This window comes from Enhydra lutris, unplaced genomic scaffold (genome assembly GCF_002288905.1).
Source record: "Enhydra lutris kenyoni isolate GAN:26980312 unplaced genomic scaffold, ASM228890v2 scaffoldscaffold12, whole genome shotgun sequence".
Classification (NCBI taxonomy): Eukaryota; Metazoa; Chordata; class Mammalia; order Carnivora; family Mustelidae; genus Enhydra; species Enhydra lutris.
The window spans coordinates 32,851,642-32,873,684 of record NW_019154096.1 but is presented as its reverse complement, the minus strand read 5'-3'; the positions used below and the strand labels follow the sequence as shown (position 1 = coordinate 32,873,684).

At 50.3% G+C, this 22,043-nt stretch overlaps 1 protein-coding gene across 1 annotated transcript; it reads right to left on the bottom strand.

Moving 5' to 3' along the window:
- Window positions 1-4,292: 4,292 nt before the first annotated feature.
- Window positions 4,293-18,710, bottom strand: LOC111145329 (surfactant protein D). The gene is made up of 8 exons (XM_022500168.1): window positions 18,676-18,710; window positions 16,588-16,789; window positions 9,077-9,193; window positions 8,733-8,849; window positions 8,319-8,435; window positions 7,781-7,897; window positions 7,111-7,194; window positions 4,293-4,927 (listed from the first exon to the last, which is right to left on the bottom strand). Exons 2-8 carry the CDS (start codon window positions 16,784-16,786, stop codon window positions 4,551-4,553), a joined length of 1,128 nt encoding a protein of 375 aa, XP_022355876.1. The 5' UTR covers window positions 16,787-16,789; window positions 18,676-18,710; the 3' UTR covers window positions 4,293-4,550.
- Window positions 18,711-22,043: the final 3,333 nt, after the last annotated feature.

Below are 22,043 nucleotides of genomic sequence, written 5' to 3'. Positions count from 1 at the left end.
CCAGGACCTGGAGACCATGACCTGAGCTGACATCAGGAGTCAGATGCCCAACCGACTGAGCCACCCGTGCATCCCCATTCTCATTATTTTTTAAAAATTTTCTCACTGTTCTAGGATGTTTATTCTTTCCTAAGAGCTTAGGAATCACTTGATGAGGTCCTTAAAGGACTTGGGATGGAGTCTCCGGCAAACTCAGGCATCCAGAAGGCCAGGCATCAGGCTGGCTGAAAACCCAGCCCCGGTTGTTCCCTCCTCTTCTTGTCCTGACCCAGCCCTCTGGTCACAGGCTGCCCGTGCTTGGCCCCAGGCTGCCACCTGACCTCTCAACCCTGGCCTGGGCCCAGCCACACACACCCGAAACGCAGTGTTCAGGGATCTCAAAAAAAGGGCAGAAAACCTGGTGGTGAAGACGCAGCGCTCTTTCCTCAGATCAAAGTGCCTGGAAACATCTTGAAAGCACTTTATTGAGCCCTACAAACAGACTTGCAAGTAGGAATTGAGGATTTCATTCACTCAACTCTTTCATGTATTTACTCCATTCATTCTGCCGACGTACTAAAAACAATAAAAGTACCATTTTGCTCAGGCAGGGCCCGCATGCGTCCCTCTGGGCTCAAAGGGATTTGAGGCAGATGGTCTGAAAGATTACACTGCTCAAATAAAGGGAGGGCACGGAGGCTACTATCTGGTGTGCCGTGGTTAAGGATGGGCTATGGATGCTACCGTTACAACCCGCAAATCTCACTGGAGCCCAAGCGGATGCAGTGATCACCTCGGATGCACAAGGACAGCTGTGCTCCGTGAATCTGCTCGGGTTTCCAGAATGCTGGATTGTACAGTGACCGGCTAGCCACTGATGCCTTCTGTGATCACAGTGGCAGCAGAAAAGAGGGGACTTGAGGGGTGTGCACTGTTCCTCATCTGCGTCCTCCCAGAGGTGACACATGTCACAAGCCTTCCTAAGGCCTCCCTCATTGAAATATTGGTGGAAAACGGTAGAATCTACAAAACATGACTGAAAGGCCTCAGTCACAGACAATTCCCCTGAACAATAGCGAGAGTCTGAGGAGCCTAGAGATTGCGCATGGAGACAGCTCCCTATTCTCCCCCTTAAAGAGTTTTAGACTCGCCCACTCATTCTGATTCAGTTAGATTCTAATGTAATTCTAATTGTTGAGCATCTTGATTGCCCATTGCTGGAACACAGTCTGTGGCTTACCTCTAATGTTAGGGATGTGCAGAGCTGCGGCATCTATGAGAGTGGGACCCACCATTTCCACCTTGTATCCAGTGCCTGGACAAATATTTGATAAATAAATTCCTATTTTACTCCTCCTGATAGAAACCTGGTTTCTCTGCTCTTGTATAGAAGACACGGGTGACTTGAAAAGCCAAGCACACTCTACCCTTGGGTAGACTTGGGACTTGCAAAAGATAAGAGTGATAGAGAATGCCCTCAACATAAGCTATTCTCTTTTATATCAAGGGAATTCGGAAGGAAGCTAGGATTCTGGAAGAGCAAACGTCAGAGGTCTCCCCGCTGGCTCTTCATTGTGGGTCGTGGGCTAGTTTGGCACCAGGAGGGTTGAGAACCGGGAAGTGACTTGAGAATCTTCTGTTAAACTGAGCAGGGCCTTCCCTATGAAACTGCTGTGGTTGTCCCCCATCCAGATGAGGAAGGATCCCAGCCTGCTCCCATGATGTCACCTGGCACTGTGAGGGTCACAACATCTCCTGAGAACCCAAGAATCACACAGCCCTGGCTTTACTTGGCACCTAGGCTACTAAACCAGGGACCAGGGCTTCTGTGGTTGGGATGGGGCTGGTAAGGTTTAAGATCTGTGTTGACTTTTGCCCTTGATAGAAGTACTTGCAAGGGAAGCCTCTACACTCAGAAATGGGCTCGGGCCTGAATTCTCTGAAATACTTGCCTCAGTCCTCTGCATGAGTCAGGCTGTGTCTACAGACCCCGAATAACCCTCCTTGCTTGTTCTCGAAGCTGGAGAGCAAACCAGCACCCTGTGGTCTCGTGGTGCTGGTAGATCTGCCACCTGTTTCTAGTGTCTGGGGTCTTGGCATTCCTAGCCTTCAACACCACAGGAGATTTCTTTCCTTCAGACTGAGTCACATAGTGCTGCACTCTTTCCTTCTCTCTTGTCAAGAAATAGCCTCGGCTTGAGTGTTGGGATGGGTACTGATCCCTTTTAGAGGGTCTGCCCAAACCACCATTTCCTTACATGGATCCCAGTGGCCATATTGTTCCATGCAGACCTACCCTCCAGGTTTAGGTGATTGGACCAGAGGCGGGCATCTGAGACAGACTCATTTCGAATTGCTATCAAGCGAGAGCTTCTCATCTCTGCATGGCAATCTCTGGGACACACGTTTCCCCCTACATGGGCAGTGGCGAGAGTGGGAAGAGGAAGCTGGGGTGGAAAGGAGGACGAGGAGAGGATGCAGAAGCCAGGGAGACAGCACGACGTTGTCTCCCATCTCCCTGTCCTCCTTGGCCAACTCAGAACTCTCTGTTCTTAGAAGAAATGCTCCTATGTCGCTTAAAATTCAATTTCAGTTGCTCTCATTTGCAATTAAAAAAACCCAGAAAGACCTTTCTAAGCCCCCTTAGCGAGTGTGTCCAGGTGTGGCCTGTGTGCTGTCAAGTTGTTTGCTCTTACTCTGGAGCTGACTTATATTTCCGAAGCTGCCAGGAATTGGGGATTTTTTTTTTTTTTAGTAACAGGAGAAAGATCATGGCACAGAGCCTGAGCCATGTGCTCGTGGGAGATGAGGTTTTTGTTTTCAGACATGCTGTCCTATGTACGAGACGTGGCTGCAGGAGTGTTGGGCCCCAACTGGGGAACCCACTGAGGAAGGGTCTGAAAGGGCAGAGCTTGTGATGTCTGGGAATAAGGGACAGAGCGGTTGGCTTTCTGTCTAGGGGAAGGGGATCGCCTCCTAGGAGCCTGTGCTTCCCTCAGGTGTCATTCCAATTTCTTAAGCATGGGTGTCATTTACTTCTTTTTTTTTTTTAATGCCAAAGAGAGAGAGAGAGAGAGCACAAGTAGGAGGAGCAGCAGAGGCAGAGAAAGAAGCAGGCTCCCCGCTGAGCAGAGAGCCCGATGCGGGACTCAATCCCAGGACCTTGAGATCATGACCAGAACTGAAGGCAGACGCTTAACCCGCTGAGCCACCCAGGCATCTCTTGTTTACATTCTTTGTGGTGCTCATCCTGATGAGCACAGGGTGATGTACCGAACTGCTGAATCACTCCATTCTACACGTGAAACTAATGTAACATCGTATGCTAACTAATTGTAATTAAAAAAACTAAATTTGAAAAAAAAAAGAAAATACCAAGAAAAAAATTTTTTGGACTACCATGTCAATAAAATCAACTAAATTTATACAGAGGCCTTTGACCTAAACATTTACTGGCCCAAAGTCTAAGCTCTGAGGTCCGATGACCTTTTTCACGGGACTGAGCTGTAGTGCTGATCCTGCCTGTGGCCTGGCGTGCTGCCCTGCCCGCTCTGCGTCCTGGTTTCCATAGCTGTAAAATGAGGAGCCTTTGACGAGATCACCTCTGAGGTGGAGTGGGGAAAGAACCTTCCTGGCATTGCCAGGCCAGAGGTGGGCTGGGGGGATAAACGTGAGCTCGGCTGGACACTGTCCATGCCTGAGATTGTGGATGGGTCTAGGGTTGTGTGGCTGGAACGCCCTCCTGTGGACCAAGAGGCGGTCGTATGACCTGAAGAGAGAGAAAGATCCGGAGCTGTGTAAGGATGAGGCCCAGTCTACTGGGCATAGGGCCATACAGTCGGGGAAGCAGACACTCACTGACAGGTGAGTCCTCTGCCTGTCCCCTGTCCTCTGCCACTTCCTGGGCTCCGGCCTTGAACTAAGAGGCCCACCAGCCCTGGCACTCCAGCTTGAATTGGCTAGAGGGGCCTGGGGTTCAGGGAGAGGTCCCCAACAGGGATATGCATACGGGAGCCATCAGGAGAAGGAATTGGAAGCCTTGGACAGAATGAGTCCCACCCGGAGTGAGAGTCAGGCCAGAAGAGAACGGAGGGAAAACAGAGGCCAGCACGGCATCATGAAGCCGTCAAGAAGTGGGAGGGAAGAGAAAACATGGCTGATGAGGCTGGGACGAAAGTCAGCAAGAGTGCGGCTCTGGAAGCCCCAAGAGGCAAGAGGGAAGGGCAGGGCCGGTCAGCTGGTCGAACGTGGCTGACAGCTCGAGGAGGAGGAGAACAGCCGAGGAGAAGCCACTGGACTTTGCCATGGGGAGGTCTTGGGGACCCAATTTTATTCCTTGCAACTGGGAAAGCAGCCGGCCCCTTCTTCCTCTGACAGGTCTTCCGTGTGCAAAACTGTTTGACTCTGAGAGAGGCATTGTGCGGGGACCTGCCTTCATGCCTCTGCCCACAGCTCTGTGGAGAAGCCCTGGCCAGCAGGGGCTGCCCCATCTGACCACGACATTGGCAGCACACAGGCCTGGGCCCCCACTCGCTGGCCAGGCTCCCCGGTGCAGCCCGCATCCCGGCGGCTCAGAACTCGCAGACCACCAGGCGCTGCTCCCCGCAGGACTTGTCATTCCACTTGCCGTTGGTGAAGATCTCCACACAGTCCTCTGAGTCACCATTGTTGTTGGGCTCCCCAGGGGCCCAGTTGGAATAGGCCAGGGGCTCCCCGCTGGGATAGATGAACTTGCCCTCTGTCTTGATGTCGGTCATGCTCAGGAAAGCAGCCTTGTTGTGAGCAGTGGCCAGCTGCTGCACGGCCTCATTCTCGGCTGCAGAGCGTGGGGAGGCCATCTGTCCCCCGGCCTGTATACACACCAGCTGTGCGTCCTCAAAATTCTTTTCAAAACCTCCCGTCTTGAAGATCTTCTCCCCGACAGCTCGGCCATTGGGGAAGAGGTCTACTAAGAGAAGAGGAGAGCCAGGTTGGGGTTATGGCAACACCTGGCCTGAGCTCAGGGGCTCCAAGAACTTTGTGCTCCAACTGGAGCTCCCCACCAACCCCAGGCCGCCCCTATGGGGTATCAGGGCACCAGATAGGATAAAAGTGAGGCACTTGGGTCCAGAGCACCCCTGACTTCACAGTGCATGGTAGGAGAAGGTCTTGTGGTCTGTACTTATAGGTGAGGACCCTGGAGGTCTGGGAGGTTAAGTAAGGGGCCCAAGGTCACAGGCCCGCCAAATGTAGGGTTGGGATTAAACCTTGTTTGCTGGGACCCTAGAGCTGGAACATGCCCTTTCTACTTCACCCCACGTCGTGTGCTGTGGCCAGTGGGGATTGGATCGACTTTGGCCTGGGAGATGAGTGTGGCGGCTGGTGCACTTTCTGAGAGTGTGAAAAACGGACCCCGCCTAGGAACGTGTCTGGGGGTTGCCGTGTGATGGGTGGGGGGCAACAGGGGGCATATGAGAGATGCTCTCATCTCTGCACTCACCACAACCCCATGTTGGCCCCTTGGTACGCATGTGGGTGAGGGTGATGCCCCAGCCAACCAGCCTTCCCGGGGTACTGGGTGGGAGGATGAAAGCACCTGAGCGGAGGCAGGGGGAGGGACTCGGGAGAGCTCTGTCTGGGAATCTGAAGCCAGGTGTTTTGCCCCAACCTGGCACTGGCTGTCTAGACGGGCAAAGGAAAGTCACCCCCCCCCCTTTTCACGGTTTCTAATTCCTTATTTCTAAAGTGGGCGTACACCTCATTAAAGCATCACCCACGTGACTTACCAAGCATCTCTCTTTAGTCCATCCCATCCTCATCCCTTTGGCTTTTGGGCTCAGGGATGAAAGTCCTCTGGGCTCCCTAGAGGGCTGTGCCTTGTCCTCCCTGGGCCTCCCTCCTCAGTAGCTTCAGCCTGGGCTCGGGGAACGGATGCTCCCCAAGGATGGATTGGAGCAGTGTGGCCCCTGGCGCTGGCCTGCACAGGGCCCGCATGAGGGTTCACGTTACATTCCTGCCTCTGGGCACATAGCCCAGATCTGGATGGTAGCACGCACCATCCAGATAGGTGTGCACGCCTCTGCTCGTGCTCATGAATGTCACGGTGCGGGCTGAGCGATGAGTACACACACATGGCGGGGGCCTGCGGACATGTTCTGCTTGGTGTGCAGCGGTGGGCATAGGAGTGAGTGAACACATGTGCATGTTTGTGGAGGGAGGAAGACATACCCAGTGTCTGAAACTCTCGTCCTTGCTACTTAGGTACTTAGGGGCCGACCCTGTGTCTTACCCAGCCAGGACCCTTTATGCTTTACTCCTTCAGAAAACGTCTCTCTCTCTCTCTTTTTTTTTTGGATCAGGGAGATTGGATGAATGATGCAGACTTAGAGCTGAAGTAAGGTCGAGCAGATGAGAACTGGGGCAGTCAAGGACTGAGGTGGAGGTTCCGAAGGGCACAGGGCACTAGGGTGTGTGTTCCTGGGGGCCCCGACTCAGCAGCATTCCAGAGTGGCTGAAACACCCGGACAGGTGCAGGCAGAGCACTGGCTGGAGCCCAGAGGTGGCCAGCCCCCTGCCAGGACCATAGGCATGTCCAGGTGAGGCACCTGATGGCCACATGGCAAGGCCAAACCCCCACCAGCCTTGTACCCCAAGGACAGCATCCCAGCCCCAGCTATCAGAACAGCGTCTGGATTCTCTGCTGCCTTGGGCTGTGAAGCAACGCCCCTGGGCACGCGCACACAGGGTCCTGCAGACATAAGAAATGCACCCTACGTTGGGTGTCCACAGTCTATCACAGGGACCGACATAGGGTAAGCAGGGTTCAGGGCATTGGCCACGCCACAGGTGGCTGTGATGCTGGGGGGCATCTTGGCACCTGATAACGTCCATCCTACTTCAGTCACCCTGTTGAACTGGTGATATGGCCACATCCTCTTAACTGTCTCTTGTGTCCACTTGCAGACCCCGGGATATGCTCTGTCCCAGTCCTATTCTCTGCCCCAGACCCCGCCCCAGAGCCAGGTCGAGCCCTAAATATGGTCCCAACCCATTCCAATCCTAGACCCAAGCCCAGCCAATGCCAAAGCAAGGCCCAGACCCAGTCAGGGGCCTAGTCTCAGTGTCTGGCTCCATTCAGGTCCGGGAACTTACCTTTCCTGTACTGAGAGAAGGCGTTCTGGAGGTGCTGTACCTGTCCACGTAAGGCCTCCACCTGCTGCCTCAGAGCAGTGATGTCTGCCGAAGATAGAGGCCGAGGGAAGGTGAGCCCAACAGAGTTTGGGATCAGCCCAGATCCTAGGCCTCCGGAAAGGGTGACCAGCTGCAGGCACATCCTGGGGGTGGGTTCTCAGAAGCCCACATCTGCTGACATAACTGGCCCCTGTTGCCCCCAGATTTCCCGTGGTTCTACTATGAACAAACTGTCCCACAAGCAGGTCCCTGCACCTTACGGACACTAACCGCATGACATTTGAACTCCAAATTCTGGGGGTCCCATCGCACCTCCTTTTGGGGGTATGGGAATATTTCCCATCCATTGGGTTATTTGATACTCTGAGCTATCCTTTGAATTGGGAAGCAGGATATGCTTTCCCCCGGTGATCAGATGGAAAATCGCTCAGGGTTGCCCTCCAGGAAGTAAGTCTAGAACCAGAGCCTAATTCTCCTGCCTTTGTGTCTGCTAGCTTTCCTGCTTCCCACCACTCCCCATGATTAATGCGGCCGAAGTCCGAGAGGATAAGTTATCCTGATAGAAAAAGCACCACCTCCCTCCCCTGCCCCCACCCCGTGGGAATCCCAAAACCGACAGATACCACCTTACCCTGAATCCCACTCTCTCCCTTCGCGCCTTTGTCCCCAGGAGCACCTCTGTCCCCCTTCAGTCCTGGGGGTCCTTTGGCACCTGGAGGTCCCGGCGGACCCATGGCTCCAGCAGGTCCTGGGATCACAGAAAAAGAGCTGAGTGAGCTCTGTACACATTTTCCAGAATTTTCAGCCTCCCAGGACATGGACCGTCCAACTAGCCTATGGCCCCCCTTCCCCTGTATGGACTCTTCCCAGAACCCAGCCATGCCCTCCCTCCATACACTGACTGTCCCATCAACAAATGACCCACCCCTCTGGCACCCAGACTAGCCCTGTTGCTCCAGTGTCATTCTCCCTGGGTGCAGACAGCTCCCAGAGCCCAGCAGTCACCCTCCTTGGACATAGATCTCTGCGCTCCCCCCTCCACCCCTACCCGGCCCAGTCATGTCAGCTCTGATGTGAGGAGTGGTGGTGGGGGGTGGGGGGTGGTCGTCAACAGCCCCAGGGGGACACAAGGGAACTGGAGCCCGGCCCTAGCTCCTTCCATCACTCACCTGCCGCCCCAGCATTCCCTGGGGCTCCTCGCTCACCGGGGGCCCCTCTCTCTCCTTTAACACCCGTGGGGCCTCGTGTCCCCGCAGAGCCCGGCTTGCCTGCCACACCCACTTCTCCTGAGGAAGGAACCAGTTGGGACAAATGCTGCTGAGAACGTGATCAGTAGAGGAGTTTTCACCCACCGCTCCAGGACGAGAGAGAGAACTGGGGACAAGGTGTTCCTTACTGGGCTTCCTCCATGGAGGCGACCGGGAAGATGCCGTCAGTGTGGCAATGGGAGGGTGGGGCAGTGGGAAGGGGCCACAACGATGCAGTCCACCCAGCGCTGACCCTCTGGCATTTCAAGCTTGTCCCGGAATGCCACCGAACTCCTCATTGCGCCCTCCCAGACCGCCTATATACCAACCACCTACCTTTGGGCCCGGCCTCTCCTTTTGGGCCAGGTGGGCCTTGAGGTCCTATGCTCCCCTGCTTCCCTGATGGACCCTCTCTGCCGGCTGAACCAGGCACACCTCGAGGTCCTGGAGGTCCTGGGGGAAAGCACCAGCCTAGTCAGTGACACTAAATCTTGTTGGAGGTGGGAGCACATGAAAAGACGAGAGCAGCAGCAGCAATTCCAGTCTTCCCTGAAAGAACCCAGTGCCACCTTCCAACAACCTTCCTCCTTCTTCCTGGGATGGGATCTGTGCACATCTACCGGCCTATCCCAGGGGAGGCAGCTCCTGCAGACTGCCGCATTCCATGCCCAGCTGCTCACCAGATGGTCCGGAGTCTCCCTTTGGTCCAGGCTCTCCATCAGAGCCATTGTCCCCTTTGGGCCCAACTGGGCCAGCTGGGCCAGGCGTCCCGGCTCTCCCTACAGCTCCTGGTAAACCTGTAGTGGCAGAAGAGATGGGTATAAACCTGGCCTTGGGCCCAGGAGGAACCAGCTGCGTGTACCATCAGGCCCCTTGCATGCCTTCAAGATTCTACAGGGTGTAGATGTTCCATCTCCACACTCTTGGTCCTGTGGTAATCCAGGAAATGGGCATCTTACAGATGAGAAAACGGGCTTGCCAGAGTTGGCTGCGGGTTCAAACCAAGACCCACATGACTTGGCTTGTCCAAAGTATTTATAGCAGGCAATCTGTCAGCATTTACCCTTTATCATGGATTGCTTGTTCTCCCCTTCTCAGAACCCAAGTTTCTATCAGAAAGGACACCTGGCATTCATTACCAGGGAACTGCAAATCAAAGCCACAATGAGATAGCACCTCACACCTGTTGGAAAGGTTATGATCAGAAAAGACAAGAGATAACGAGTGTTGGCCCGGATGTGGAAAAAGGGAGCCCTTGTGCACTGTTGGAACATAAATCGGTGCAGCCGCTGCGGGAAACAGAACGAATGTTTCTCAAAAAATTAAAAGTAGAATTACTATATGACCCGTCAATTCCCCTTCTGGGTATTTATCTAAAGGAAACAAGAATACTAATTCAAAAAGATGGGGACCGCCATGTTCACTGCAGCATTGTTTACAGTAGCCAAGACATGGAGAGAGCTTAGAGCCTAGGTGTCCATCGATGGATGAATGGATGGAGAAAATGCAGGTGTATATATGATGGAATATTCCTCAGCCCCAAAAAAGAACAAAATCTTGCCATTTGCAACAACATGGATGGACTTTGGGGGCCTTATGCTAGATGAAATAAGTCAGACAGAAAGGCAAATACCATGTGATCCCATTTATATATGGAATCCAAACAGATAAGCCAACAAACAAACGAAAACAATAAACTCATAGATGCAGAGGACAGATTGATGGTTGCCAGAGGTGGGGTTGGGAAGTGGGTAGAATGGCTCGCAGGGGTCAAAAGATACTAATGTCCAGTTATAAAATAAGTTCTGGGGGTGTCATGTGCCGCATGGCCACTAGACTTAAGAATACAGGATCGCATATGTGAAAGTTGCTCAGAGAGTAGGTATTTCTTTTCTTTTCTTTTTCTTTTCTTTCTTTCTCTGTGTGTGTGTGTGTGTGTGTGTGTGTGTGTGTGTGTGTGTGCAAAGCGATAGAAGTTTATTAAGCAAGGATACAGTAAAAAGCTCTCAGGAATGAGAGGGATCCCAACAGGGTTGTCCCTGAGGGCCTTTAGTGTTGGTCTTTTCTATAAAGCTAACCAGGGAACTTAAATCCTTTTAACCTCTCTATCACCATTGAGCAGGACTAGTGACGATACCTTCGATGGCTTACTTCTTTATTAAGGTCTGGTTATTTTTGTTGGTCACAAGTGATTATCTTAAAAAAATACACCACCCCACATGCTTAGGGCCGGGTGGTCTGGTTTGTTCCCTTATCTCTGGTTTCCCCACACCCCCACATTTTGGGGATTTCTGTGAGTCTGATCACATAGCCCCTTATCTAATTTCTCCCTAACTAGCCCTGCCTATCCCTTACTCATTCCTCCTCCTGGAATAGTAACCCTTACTGCCATCAGGGAATGGGACGATGGCCACTCTGGCTGCTTCTGGCTGAAATGAGGTGGTGGACTGTGCGACAGTTAGAATCTATCCAGGGTTTGGTCCGGGGGCCCGCGGTATGGCTCCCAGGGGTCCTGATGGGCAGTAATCGGTACATGCATCAGCACATGCAAAAGGATGAACATAAAATAAGAATTAGGCCCAGAATTTTGATCACATCCTTTAGCTAAGATCCCCAATTACCAATTTTGTCATAAATGAGTGGATATCTTGATCTTATTTAATGGATCACAAATATCCCCTATCAATAGGGACAACTTGCAGGAATTAACTGAAATAGTAAAACAACATGTGAGGAAGTTCCTCATACCCCAAATGGTGTAGCAATAGCAGGCAGTTAATAGTGGCACGGTTCTGGAAAAGTCCCTCTCTGACTTCACTTAATGATTGGCTGAGTGTATCAGAGCCTGGGAAGTATCACTTGGAGTCCTGGTGAGCAAGTACAATGTTTTGCTTATTTTATATTGCAGTCCTATGTAAGTCCTGGAAGTCCCATAGTGAGTTTTGAGGCTCTTTTTCCCAGGAGGACTGTCGTATGTTGTATGTTTGGCTAAATAAAGCCTTCGTTTGCAATTGTATATCAACAGAGGTGGTTTCTAGGATAAACAACTATGAGATAAAACCATCAAGAAGTTCTTTTTGTTCAAGGTCTAGCCTTAACTATATCCTAATTACAAGGAATCCCTGGCAAATGGGAGAAGGCTTGTCACAGGAGATAAGGGCATCCCCAAGTACATTATCCAATTGAGTCATCAAGAAAGTGGGATTACCCAGGGGTGCCTGGGTGGCTCGGTGGGTTAAGCCTCTGCCTTCAGCTCAGGTCATGATCTCGGGGTCCTGGGATCGAGTCCCGCATCGGGCTCTCTGCTAGGCAGGGATCCTGCTTCCTCCTCCCTCTATCTCTCTCTCTCTCTGTCTCTCTCTCTGCCTGCCTCTCTGCCTACTTGTGATCTCTCTCTGTCAAATAAATTAAAAATCTTAAAAAAAAAAAAAAGAAAGAAAGAAAGTGGGATCACCAATTGTCTCTGTAGGCCCATAGTTAACCCCATGCAGTGGGGTACGCTCTGGCTTTAAAGGAGCAATTTTTGTTACCCCAGCCACATAGAATTGGTCAAGGTGCTGACAGAGTTACATAATCACTGGGGAATCACATCCATTTTTTTTTGCTGTTTGAATAATCATATGCCCATGGGGTCCTGTTATTATCCCCACAGAATAACAAGAAAGATTGCTGATACATGAGCTTTGTGGCAATTTCTCTGAAGTTTACCACAAGTCAGGGAGTAGATCTTAAAAGTTCTCATCACAATAACAAAGAAATTGTATGTACTATGCGTTTTGATGGAAGCCGATGAGACTTCTTCGGTGATCATCTCACCGTACATGCAAATATTGAATCATCATGTCATGCATTGGAAACAAAGACAATGTTATATGTCATTTACACCTCAAATAAAAAAGGCAAAAGCAACGGAATATGCTCTTGAAACTTTAGAAAAGAGACCAGATTGTTACCTGTGTTATCAGTATGTGCAACGAGATCCTGTTTCACAAGTGCGTACATGCGTGTGTAGGGCACGTGCACAAGCAGGAAAAGACACAGGAGAAGCACATACAGAAGTGGGACCAGTTGTTCCTTCCTCGTGACACGAGGTAATGTTAACTTTCTTCTCGTTTCTTCAGTGGCCGCAAATTATTTTTGTATTGGAAAAATGATCAAGTTTATTCTTAGAAAGACGTGTTACTCTGGAAAGGCTGTCTAGTCCTGACATTACTCAAGATTTACCTCCAGAAGACTAACGGGAGTAGATGACTTATCTAAGAGTTTTACACTCTTAGTTCTGTTCATTTGGTTATTTATTTCTTTACTTTTTTACTGAGGCAAAATTCATATCACATTAACCTTTTCCAAGCACACAGTTCCGTGTTAGTGGTCTGTGACTACCTCCTCTACTGAGTTCAAAATCATTTCATCACCCCTCAAAAAAAAAACCATAGCCACTAAGCCATCGTCCCTCCACGCCCCCTCCTCCCAGCTCCTGGACACCACTGGTCTGCCTTCTGTCTCTATTTCCTACTTTGGACATTCCGTATACATGGATTCCCACAACCTTCGACGTCTGGTATTTTTTTAACTTAGAGTGATGTCCTTGAGGGCCATCCACTTGGCAGTGTGTCTCGGGGCTTCATTCCATTGTATGGCTGAGCAGTGTCCCACCGCGTGGACAGAACACGTCTTGTTCGTCCATTCACCTGTCACCTGGCATTTGGGTTGTTGTGACTAAAGCCACTGTCTACATTCACATGCAAAAAGAAATGACACCTGACAGGTGGTGCTGACTCATTCATTCAGTTACTTGCTCACTAAGAAACCATCTATGGAAGACCACCGTAGGCTTGGCACTGGGCAACACGCAAATGTTAGCACCAGGTCCTTGTCCGCACGGGATTTGTAATAGGATTTTCAAATGTGAGGCACAGTTCAGGAGTGAAGAAGACAATTCACAAGATGTGCCTCATCCTGTCTCATCATCACCTCAACCCCAGCACACACATGTGCCCAGAGCTCTCTTCCTAGAGGAAGAAATGAAACTTCAGGGCAAGGAGGACTTAGAGAGACTTGCAGAGGGAAGGTGACATTTCAGACTTGGAAACTGTGCTCCCAAGGGAGGAGAGACCAGGACTGCCTGGGCCAGAGCGAGCCGGTGGCGGGCAGCTGATGCCTGGGATGGGTGGCTGAGAAGCTCTGTGCTCGGCATGGATACGATCCTCACTGGGAATGCAATGGAAGCACAGAGAGTTACAGCTTGGGCCCCAGGTCCCATACAGTATGGGCCCCAGGTCCCATACTCACATACCCCAGGCCCTGTGCTGGGGCGGAGATGTCCTGCCCCTAGGCGGAGCCTGTCTTGGGCTCCTCCCTGGCTGGGCTGGTGGCCAGTAAAAGGAGTGGTGGAAGTGTCCCATCCATCATGCACAAGCCCTAGAGGCCAGGAGAGGGGACATCCTCTTCAACAGCAAGCACCCATGCCTCCAAAAACACTAATTATGTGGCACCTGGGTGGCTTAGTCTTTAAGCGTCTATCTTCAGCTCAGGTCATGATCTCAGGGTCCCGGGATCGAGACCCATGTGGGTCTCCCTGCTAGTGGAGAACCTGCTTCTCCCTCTTCTCCTCCCCGCTGCTTGTGCTCTCTCGTGTTGTCTCTTTCTCTCAAATAAATAAAGTCTTTAAAAAAAAAAACACTAATTTTGCATCCTAGTGTCCCCCAAAGGCCATCCCTGTCCCTTAGTGCAGCCTGAAGTGAAGCTTTATGGACCAGCAATGTGGCCGGTCTTCACCACAGCAGACCCCTCCTCCCGCTGCATTTCACCTCCCTTCATTCCACAAGTACTCGCTGAAACTACTACTGTGCAGGAGACAGCATCCTCAGTGCCGGGACGCGGCAGGGAGAGAAGCAGAACAAAATCAGATCCCTTCCTCATGGAGCTTAATGCCAACTGCCGAGAAATGGATCCTAAAAGTTAAAATGTACCACCTAGGTAATAAACCTAGGTTTATTAGATAATAAACCTAGGTAATAAACCTAGGGTTTATTAGATCAGAGTAAGTGCCACAGAGGAAAAATAAAGCACAGAGAGTGTCTTCCGAGTAGGGTGGTCAGGGACAGACCCGTGGAGAAGGTGATCTGTGAGGAAAGCCGGGAGGAAGGCGAGTGACCCACAGGGACGGCTACGGGGAGAGCAGTGAAAAGGTCCCGAGTAGGTGGGGGAAGGGTTGGGGGTGGCAAGTGTGGTTAGGGATCAGCAAGGAGCCAGTGGCCAGAGTAGAAGGAGGCAAGGTCAGAGGAGTAGGCAGGGCAGAACGTCCTTGTGGGCTGCAGAGGGGTGTGTGGCTTTATTTCGAGGGAGATGCATGCCCTTGGAGGGACTCTCTTGCTGAATCCTTCTGGGCAGGGATCTTAGAGATGCTGAGGAGTAAGGGGACTGTCCCTGGAAATACAGCCCCCAAAACAGGGTGGGGTCTTACTGACCCTCCATGATATGCCTGAAGCATCAGCACAGTGACCCTACTCCACGCTCCACCTCTGCTCAAGGCTTTCTTCACTCTGGCCTATCTGGAACCCTGTGTGTCAGCATCTGCAAGGGACACGGTCATAAGTGCAGACTCTGGCCCCAGCCAGATGAACTTGCGTCGGGATTCTGAGGTGCTCGAAGCTTTCTAGGAAATTCTCAGACCCATAGTGGTTGAGTGTCTAGTGTGTCTGCAGTCCAGGAGCCAGACGGCAGCCTGGTCCCCTGGCCCAACGGGATACGGTTCTCTCTCCAAGCACCGACCCGAGGCCAGGCTCGGAATGTGCATGGGGCTGGGGGGCGGGGTGGGAAGGGAAGGCATCTGCACAAAACGGAGAGAGCTCAGACACACTGGATGCTGCAAGGTCACAGGGTGACCATAGAAAAGGGTTCTCTAGGATTTAATTCAGGGCCCCTTTGAGAGCTGGAGAGAGTGGGGATTCTCTAAGATGCTGACACCTTCTTCTAAGTTCCCTTCCAGGGGGCCTTCCCCAAGCACCAGATCATTCATGTTGGAAGGAACTTTGTCTGCAAAGGATGGACAGATACACAGAGATACTCACTCATCCCTTACCCTACAAAGTTTGGGAATGTTATCCATTCTTTCCAGCTTAAATGCTGTTAGTTTCCCTCCTCCCCAACCAAAATGCAAACTCCTGAAAGATAAAGACATCCGTGGATCCCACCATTGCCCTAGCCCAGTGCCTGTGGGTCCCTTGTCCTAGTTACTGGTTCACTGAACTCTGACACCTTGCCACCAAGACCCAGATCCTCCCCTAGAGGGAAGTACTTCTTGGATAATTCCCTTAATAATCAGTACCTTTGGGAACCTCATGAGAATTCACCTGACTGGTCTAGCAGGAAGATGCACCTTGATTCTGAGGACTTAATAAAAAGCAAAGCCTTGGCTCAGTTGCCACTATGCAGTTGATATTATTCCCACTCATAGATGAGTAAACTGAGACTCGGGGACACCGGCTTGTCCCAGGGTGGGTCCCTGCTGTGGAGATGGACCTAGCTCTGTAGCCCAGATCTGTTTGATGCACAAGCCCATGTCTTTCCCCCTCCACAATGGGTGTCATTTGGCCTTTCTGCGTCACAATGTTCTCAGCCAAATAGAGTTCCTTGTGAAATGTTTGGTAGGGTTAAATGAATTACTCAGGGAATGCCCGAGCACAAGGCTGGACAAAGAAATGTGGGCTTCCTTCCATTTTCTCTGTAATGTACTAGGGCAAATCCTTCCGATCAGACCTGAGTCTGGGGCCACCAAACCTTCTTCTTTCCCATTCTCCATGCAGTATTAAAAATATTTCACACCCCGCACAGACACCATTTAATCTGGACGAAAAACTGTTAATCCCTGGGGCCAGGTTCTGGAGAGCCACAAATTCCAAGTCCCCACTATTTCCTCATTCTTGGGGTAGGAGGACTCAGAAGACTCCAGGGGAGGAGTCAGGGCAGCTGGTCGTGGAGGGAGGCACCTGGGGCTCAGAATGGCTGGTCAGTTTTCAACTGGTAAAGCAGTGTTTCAGAAAGACCAAATGTCTTAGGGAAACCCACCCCTGGGGAGGAAGAAGTCCGCCTCTGAGCCTTCCACAGCAGCACATCCAACGTTCCCGGCTGGTTACAATTCCAATGCCCACCCCTTTCCACCAGGACGAGCCCATGGCCCCAGCTCTACCTGGATCCCCCTTCTCGCCCCGGGGGCCCTCTCTCCCATCCCGTCCATCACGACCGGGCAGGCCATTCTCCGTGGGGCTACACATGACCAGGGTGCAGGTGCTGGCCGCTGTTCTCCGGGAATAGGTCTTCATTTCTGCTTCCAGGGAGCTCAGGGGCTGTGTGAGCAGCATCAGCACGGAGAGAGGGAGGAGAAGCATGGCCTAGGCAGATGAACAGAAAGAGAAAGGACATGCTCTTGGTCCTAGGACATAGGTTAGGGCTTGGTCCAGCTCCTGAAAGTCAGGAGAAGCACCTTTCCACCTCCCCCCATCCTACGGAGCTGAGAACAACAGGGCTTCCAAAGCCATGTAAGGCCCAGGTGAGCATTTGGTCTGGCCTGGGAGAGCATGAGTTACCCAGATGGAACCCAGGACATGGGTTGACTGCAGTATCCACCTATCAGATGCCCCATGTTGTCCTTTCTCAGGTCTTCCCTTGGACACTGCCATTGGCACAGGGACTAGGATGTAGAATTCCTCACTGAAGCCATATGTCCCATCGGGAAAGATTCACTGGGTAGTTCTAGAAAGGACCTTTCCCCTTTCTGGACCTCCTTCTCCCTGCCTATACTATTAAGGTGGGTGGCTTAGCTCTGACCGGGCAAACCCATTTCCTCTCATTTGCTGTCTTGGATGGACTAGCATTTGTGTTATTGGCAGCGCTGTTCTAAAAAGGAGTCAGAGTCCTGGATGCTTAGTGATGTCTATCCTGAGCACAGGAGTGTACGTGGTTGCTTGTTTTCCAGGTGATTTGCCATCCCTGGACTAGACACTGTCTCCGTAAGGAAATTCCCATAGAGAACTCAGGTGAAAGTTCTCAGAGATACTAAATTAGCAACTGGAGAGCCCCTGGGACACGTTGCGTTCTGCTTGGATGACCTAAGAGAATTTGAAAGAAAGGCCTCGTGGCAGAAAGGGACGTGTGAGATGGGTTCAGTCTAGGGAAGGCTAGTTTGGGGATAAGAAACAGCAGATGTCCCATGGCATGGGGCATCCAGTTACCCTCTGACTGGGTCCTGGGGACTAAATGAGACCTGGGCAGGTACAGGGCCTGAGTCACCTGCAATCCTGGGCTTTTACCTCTCTCAGACAGAAACTGTAAAGTTATGAGCAGGGAAAAAGCCTGTGGGAGTGGCAGAGGCTCGGAACAAAGCCCGAGGGACATGTGCAAAGGAGGAGGGGATCACCAGGCCTTGTGGCAGAAGCTCAGTCATGAGCACCCAAGGACCCAAGCTGGAATAAGGGCATCGGCCACTGGTCTGCAGTTACCTCAGCTCTGGGGCTCCACACCCCAAATCTGGGGAAGAACAAAAAGCAACAGGCATTCTTCCCGGCTGCTCAAGATGCCACAGAAGGCCGCATGGTCCACAGTAGGAGGAAGGGGCCTCGGAAAGAGCTAACTCACAGGTTTTCAGACGTACGATTCAGAAGAGGCATTTTAGCGGGGGCGACAGAGAGAGTGGGCCGAGCCACAGGCGCCTCAACCCAGAGTGCTCATGTCAAGCATTCAGATTCAGATTTTATTGAGAAAAATGTCTCCTCTGAAAATTGGTTGGAAAATTAGTGACCCAGTCCAGTAAGTCTATTTTTTAAAGTAAACATTTGAGTCTAAGAGAGAAGCATGAATGTCCATGTCCCACAGGCAGCTGGTACGTGGATGGGCTTAGAACCCAGGCCCCTGAAGGCCTGGTCTGTTTTTCTCCTCTACCACCCTTCTTCCTGAGGAAATCAGCAACGGGGTGGAACTAAGAGAGAAGTTGAAATTGCTTTTTCCACTGGGGCTTCCAGACAGTGGTGTCTGGGGTCCGACTGGATGTCAGCCAAGTGATCCACCCTCCCCCGGCCCAGAGAACTTAGGGAGCAGTGAGGGGCAGAAGAACACCCCTCGCTACCCCAATCTGCCCCCCACCCATCACACCTCCTAGACCAGAACAGCATCCCAGACCCTGCCTCCACAGCCCCAGTGGGATAAAGCAGCCATTATGGGCAGGGAGATATTCGCCAGGCATTGGGAAAATCAAAAGGTGGCAAAGGACAGAAACACTCACAGTTGCTTCTTCTGGGCCTCCAGGATCTCCAGGCCAACTAGGCTTTCCTTGGCAGGCACCGGCTATTTATGCCGGTCTTGTAGCCTGAGCAGCCCAGCCCCGTTCTGTTAAGAGCTCTTCCCACCAAGTGGGGCAATTTCTTCCTTGTTGACTCACTCGCACCTCCACCTGGGTTCTGGGAACCTGCCACTGACATTCATAACAATACACGTGTATCTCCCTAGAGTATGTAGAGCACCCTCAGGCTGTGATCTCACCGGGAACCCCCTGAAGCCCCACGTGAGTGATACGGCATCATCTGTGTCTGTATTTTACAGATGTCCAAAAATCTGAGCTCCAGAGAAGTCTGGCAAGTTGCACAATGATCTACCCTATCGCCAGTGCGACCTGCATCTGCCGATTCCAAAGTCCAGGACCTGCTGTGCCCACTTCTCTTCCTCCTTCACCTCAACATTACTGCCCAGATATTGGGAAAGAGCGGGGAGCTCCTTGGCATATCAGGGCAGGGGCGGGGCAAGTGGAGGAACTGTAGAGGCTGCAGCTTGGGGGTAGGGGGGCAGTGGCTGGGGGAACTGCCACGTGGCGGGTCGTCTTTTACTTCCTGCTTTAGATCTCAGAGAGACCCCTTCTTGCCTTTTATGGGCTGGCCTTCCCTTAACTTCCTTGCCCTCATCTCCCACCTTTTTAGCTGAAGTTTGCCCTGTGCATTACTCAGGTGACTGGTTTGGACCCCTGAGCAGCTGATACGCCACTGCAGTCCTCCCCAAGGGGAATCTAACTTCCAATCACTGTAAGACAGTTGCCTACCCTCTTGCCTTTGCTATCAAAGGCAATCTCTGGGGCACCTGGGTGGCTCAGTGGGTTAAAGCCTCTGCCTTCAGCTCAGGTCATAATCCCAGGGTCCTGGGATCGAGCCCCACATCGGACTCTCTACTCAGCGGAAAGCCTGCTTCCCTTCCTCTCTCTCTGCCTGCCTCTCTGCCTCCTTGTGATCTCTGTCTGTCAAATAAATAAATAAAATCTTTAAAAAAAAAAAGGCAATCTCTGCTTGCTTCTAGATTCTTGTGGCTTTATCTCTTGCATCTTATTCTCTGCCTAGTTCCACGTACCAGGGGACCCGTGTCTCCAAGCTTCTCCTTTGGCCACTGCATTGATGGTGCCAACTCCTTCCTGTACTTTGATGTTCCCTGTGGGATCCCCTTGTATATTGTAGAATCTATAATGACTCAATTCATAGGCAAAGGTCTTCTGTTTCCCTTAGGGCAATTTTTTTTTTGGAAGCAGGATCCGTAGTAGGGCCACCTGTGCCCCTAATGACAGAGCTCTTTCATCATTAACACACAGCCCTCCTCATTCTAGGATGTTCATGTTTCTCCTATTTCTCTCCCCAAATTTGGGAAGTTTTTCATCATTATTTCTTTAAATAGACTTTTTTCCCCTACATCTCTTCTCCTTCTGGGATTCCCCCAATGCATATATTATTTCTTTTGATGATGTCCCATAAATCCTAGAGGCTTATTTCACTTTTTTTTTTTCCTTCTCTGACTGGCTAATTTCAAAAGCTCCACCTTCAAGTTCACTGATCTATTCCTCTGCTCGGTCAAGTCTTTTGTTGAATCTCTCTTGAATTTTTCAGATTGGCTAGTGTATTCTTCAGCTCTAGGTTTTGGTTGTTGTTATTGTTGTGATCTGACTCCAAATCAAGGGCAACAAAAGCAAAAATAAACAATCAGGACTACATCAAACTAAAAAGCTTCTGCATAGAGAGAGAAACCATCAACAAAATTAAGACAACTGACTGAATGGGAAAGGATATTTGTATATGATGTATCCAAATAAGGGGTTAATATCCAAACTAAATAAAGAACTCCTACAACTCACTAACAAAAAAAAAAAACAACAAACCAATAATCCAATTAAAAAATGGGCAGAGGATCTGAATAGACATTTTTCCAAAGATGAAGTACAGATGGCCAACAAGCACATGAAAAGATGCTCAACATCACTAATTGTTGGGAAGATGCAAATCAAAACCACAGTGAGATACCAGCTCATCCCAGTCGAATGGCTAAAATTAACAAGTTTGGAAATGATAGATGTTGCCAAGGATTCAGAGAAAGGGGAACCCTCTTACACTGTCGGTGGGAATGCAAGCTGGTGCAGCCACTCTGGAAAACAGTATGGAGGTTCCTCAAAACGTTGAAAATAGAGCTACCCTATGACCCAGCAATCGCACTACTGGGTATTTACCCTAAAGATACAAATGTAGTGATCTGAAGGGGCACGTGCACCCGAATGTTTATAGCAGCAATGTCCACAATAGCCAAACTATGGAAAGAGCCCAGATGTCCATTGGCAGATGAATAGATAAAGAAGATGTGGTGTACACATACAATGGAATATGACTCAGCCAAAAAAAAAAAAGACATCTTGTCATTTGCAACAATGTTATGTTATGCTAAGTGAAATATGTCAATCAGAGAAAGACAATTACCATATAATCTCACTGATATGTGGAATTTAAGAAAGAAAACATGATCATAGGGAGAGAGAGCTTAAAGTAAAACAAGATGAAATCAGAGAGAAAGAGAAACCATAAGAGACTCTTAAGCATAGGAAACAAACTAAGGATTGCTGGAGGGAAAGTAAGTGGGAGGATGTGGAAACTTTGTGATGGACATTAAGGAGGGCACGTGACGTAATGAGCACTGGGTATTATATAAGACTGATGAATCACTGACCTCTACCTCTGAAACAAATAACATTATATGTTAATTGAATTTAAATTTAAAAAAAGAAACAAACACACAAAAAGCATTGAAAAGGAATTTACTAATATTTTTCAAAGAGAAACTGGACTCCAGAAGAGAACCAAAGTAACCAATTATTCATGACTGCAAATATTTATTCTTTGGAATTCTGTGTTTTCTCATTGTTGAAATAGGAGAATTGTTTCTTGTTTCACAGCAACATAACTGACTCAGAAGTGAAAACCTCATATAATCCTAAATCTAAGAAGTTTAGTAATTCATCTTCAGGGCTTGTACAAGTAATCTATTTTCTGGAATTATGCTATTACTTTACTGCTTTTTTTTATTCCTTATGTTTAATGGGTCCAGGTGTATAATTTGTCTCCTTATGTATATGACATTTTCAGTGATGGAGCAGAGACTTATAGTCAGTTGTCAAGACCTGGCAATATTATTTAGTCAATTTACTCAATCTCTATAAGCCTAAATTTCCTCATCTGTAATGTGAAATTAAAGATTATGCCTGGGACGCCTGGGTGGCTCAGTTGGTTAGGCGGCTGCCTTCGGCTCAGGTCATGATCCCAGCGTCCTGGGATCGAGTCCCACATCGGGCTCCTT

Excerpts from the sequence above, each read along its gene's own strand:
- LOC111145329 (XM_022500168.1), bottom strand. The coding sequence starts at position 16,786 with ATGCTTCTCCTCCCTCTCTCCGTGCTGATGCTGCTCACACAGCCCCTG. Across the intron at positions 9,194-16,587 it reads GGGCGAGAAGGGGGATCCAG|GTTTACCAGGAGCTGTAGGG; the intron begins GTAGAGCTGGGG and ends CTGCCACTACAG. Across the intron at positions 7,898-8,318 it reads AGGGAATGCTGGGGCGGCAG|GACCTGCTGGAGCCATGGGT; the intron begins GTGAGTGATGGA and ends CTGTGATCCCAG.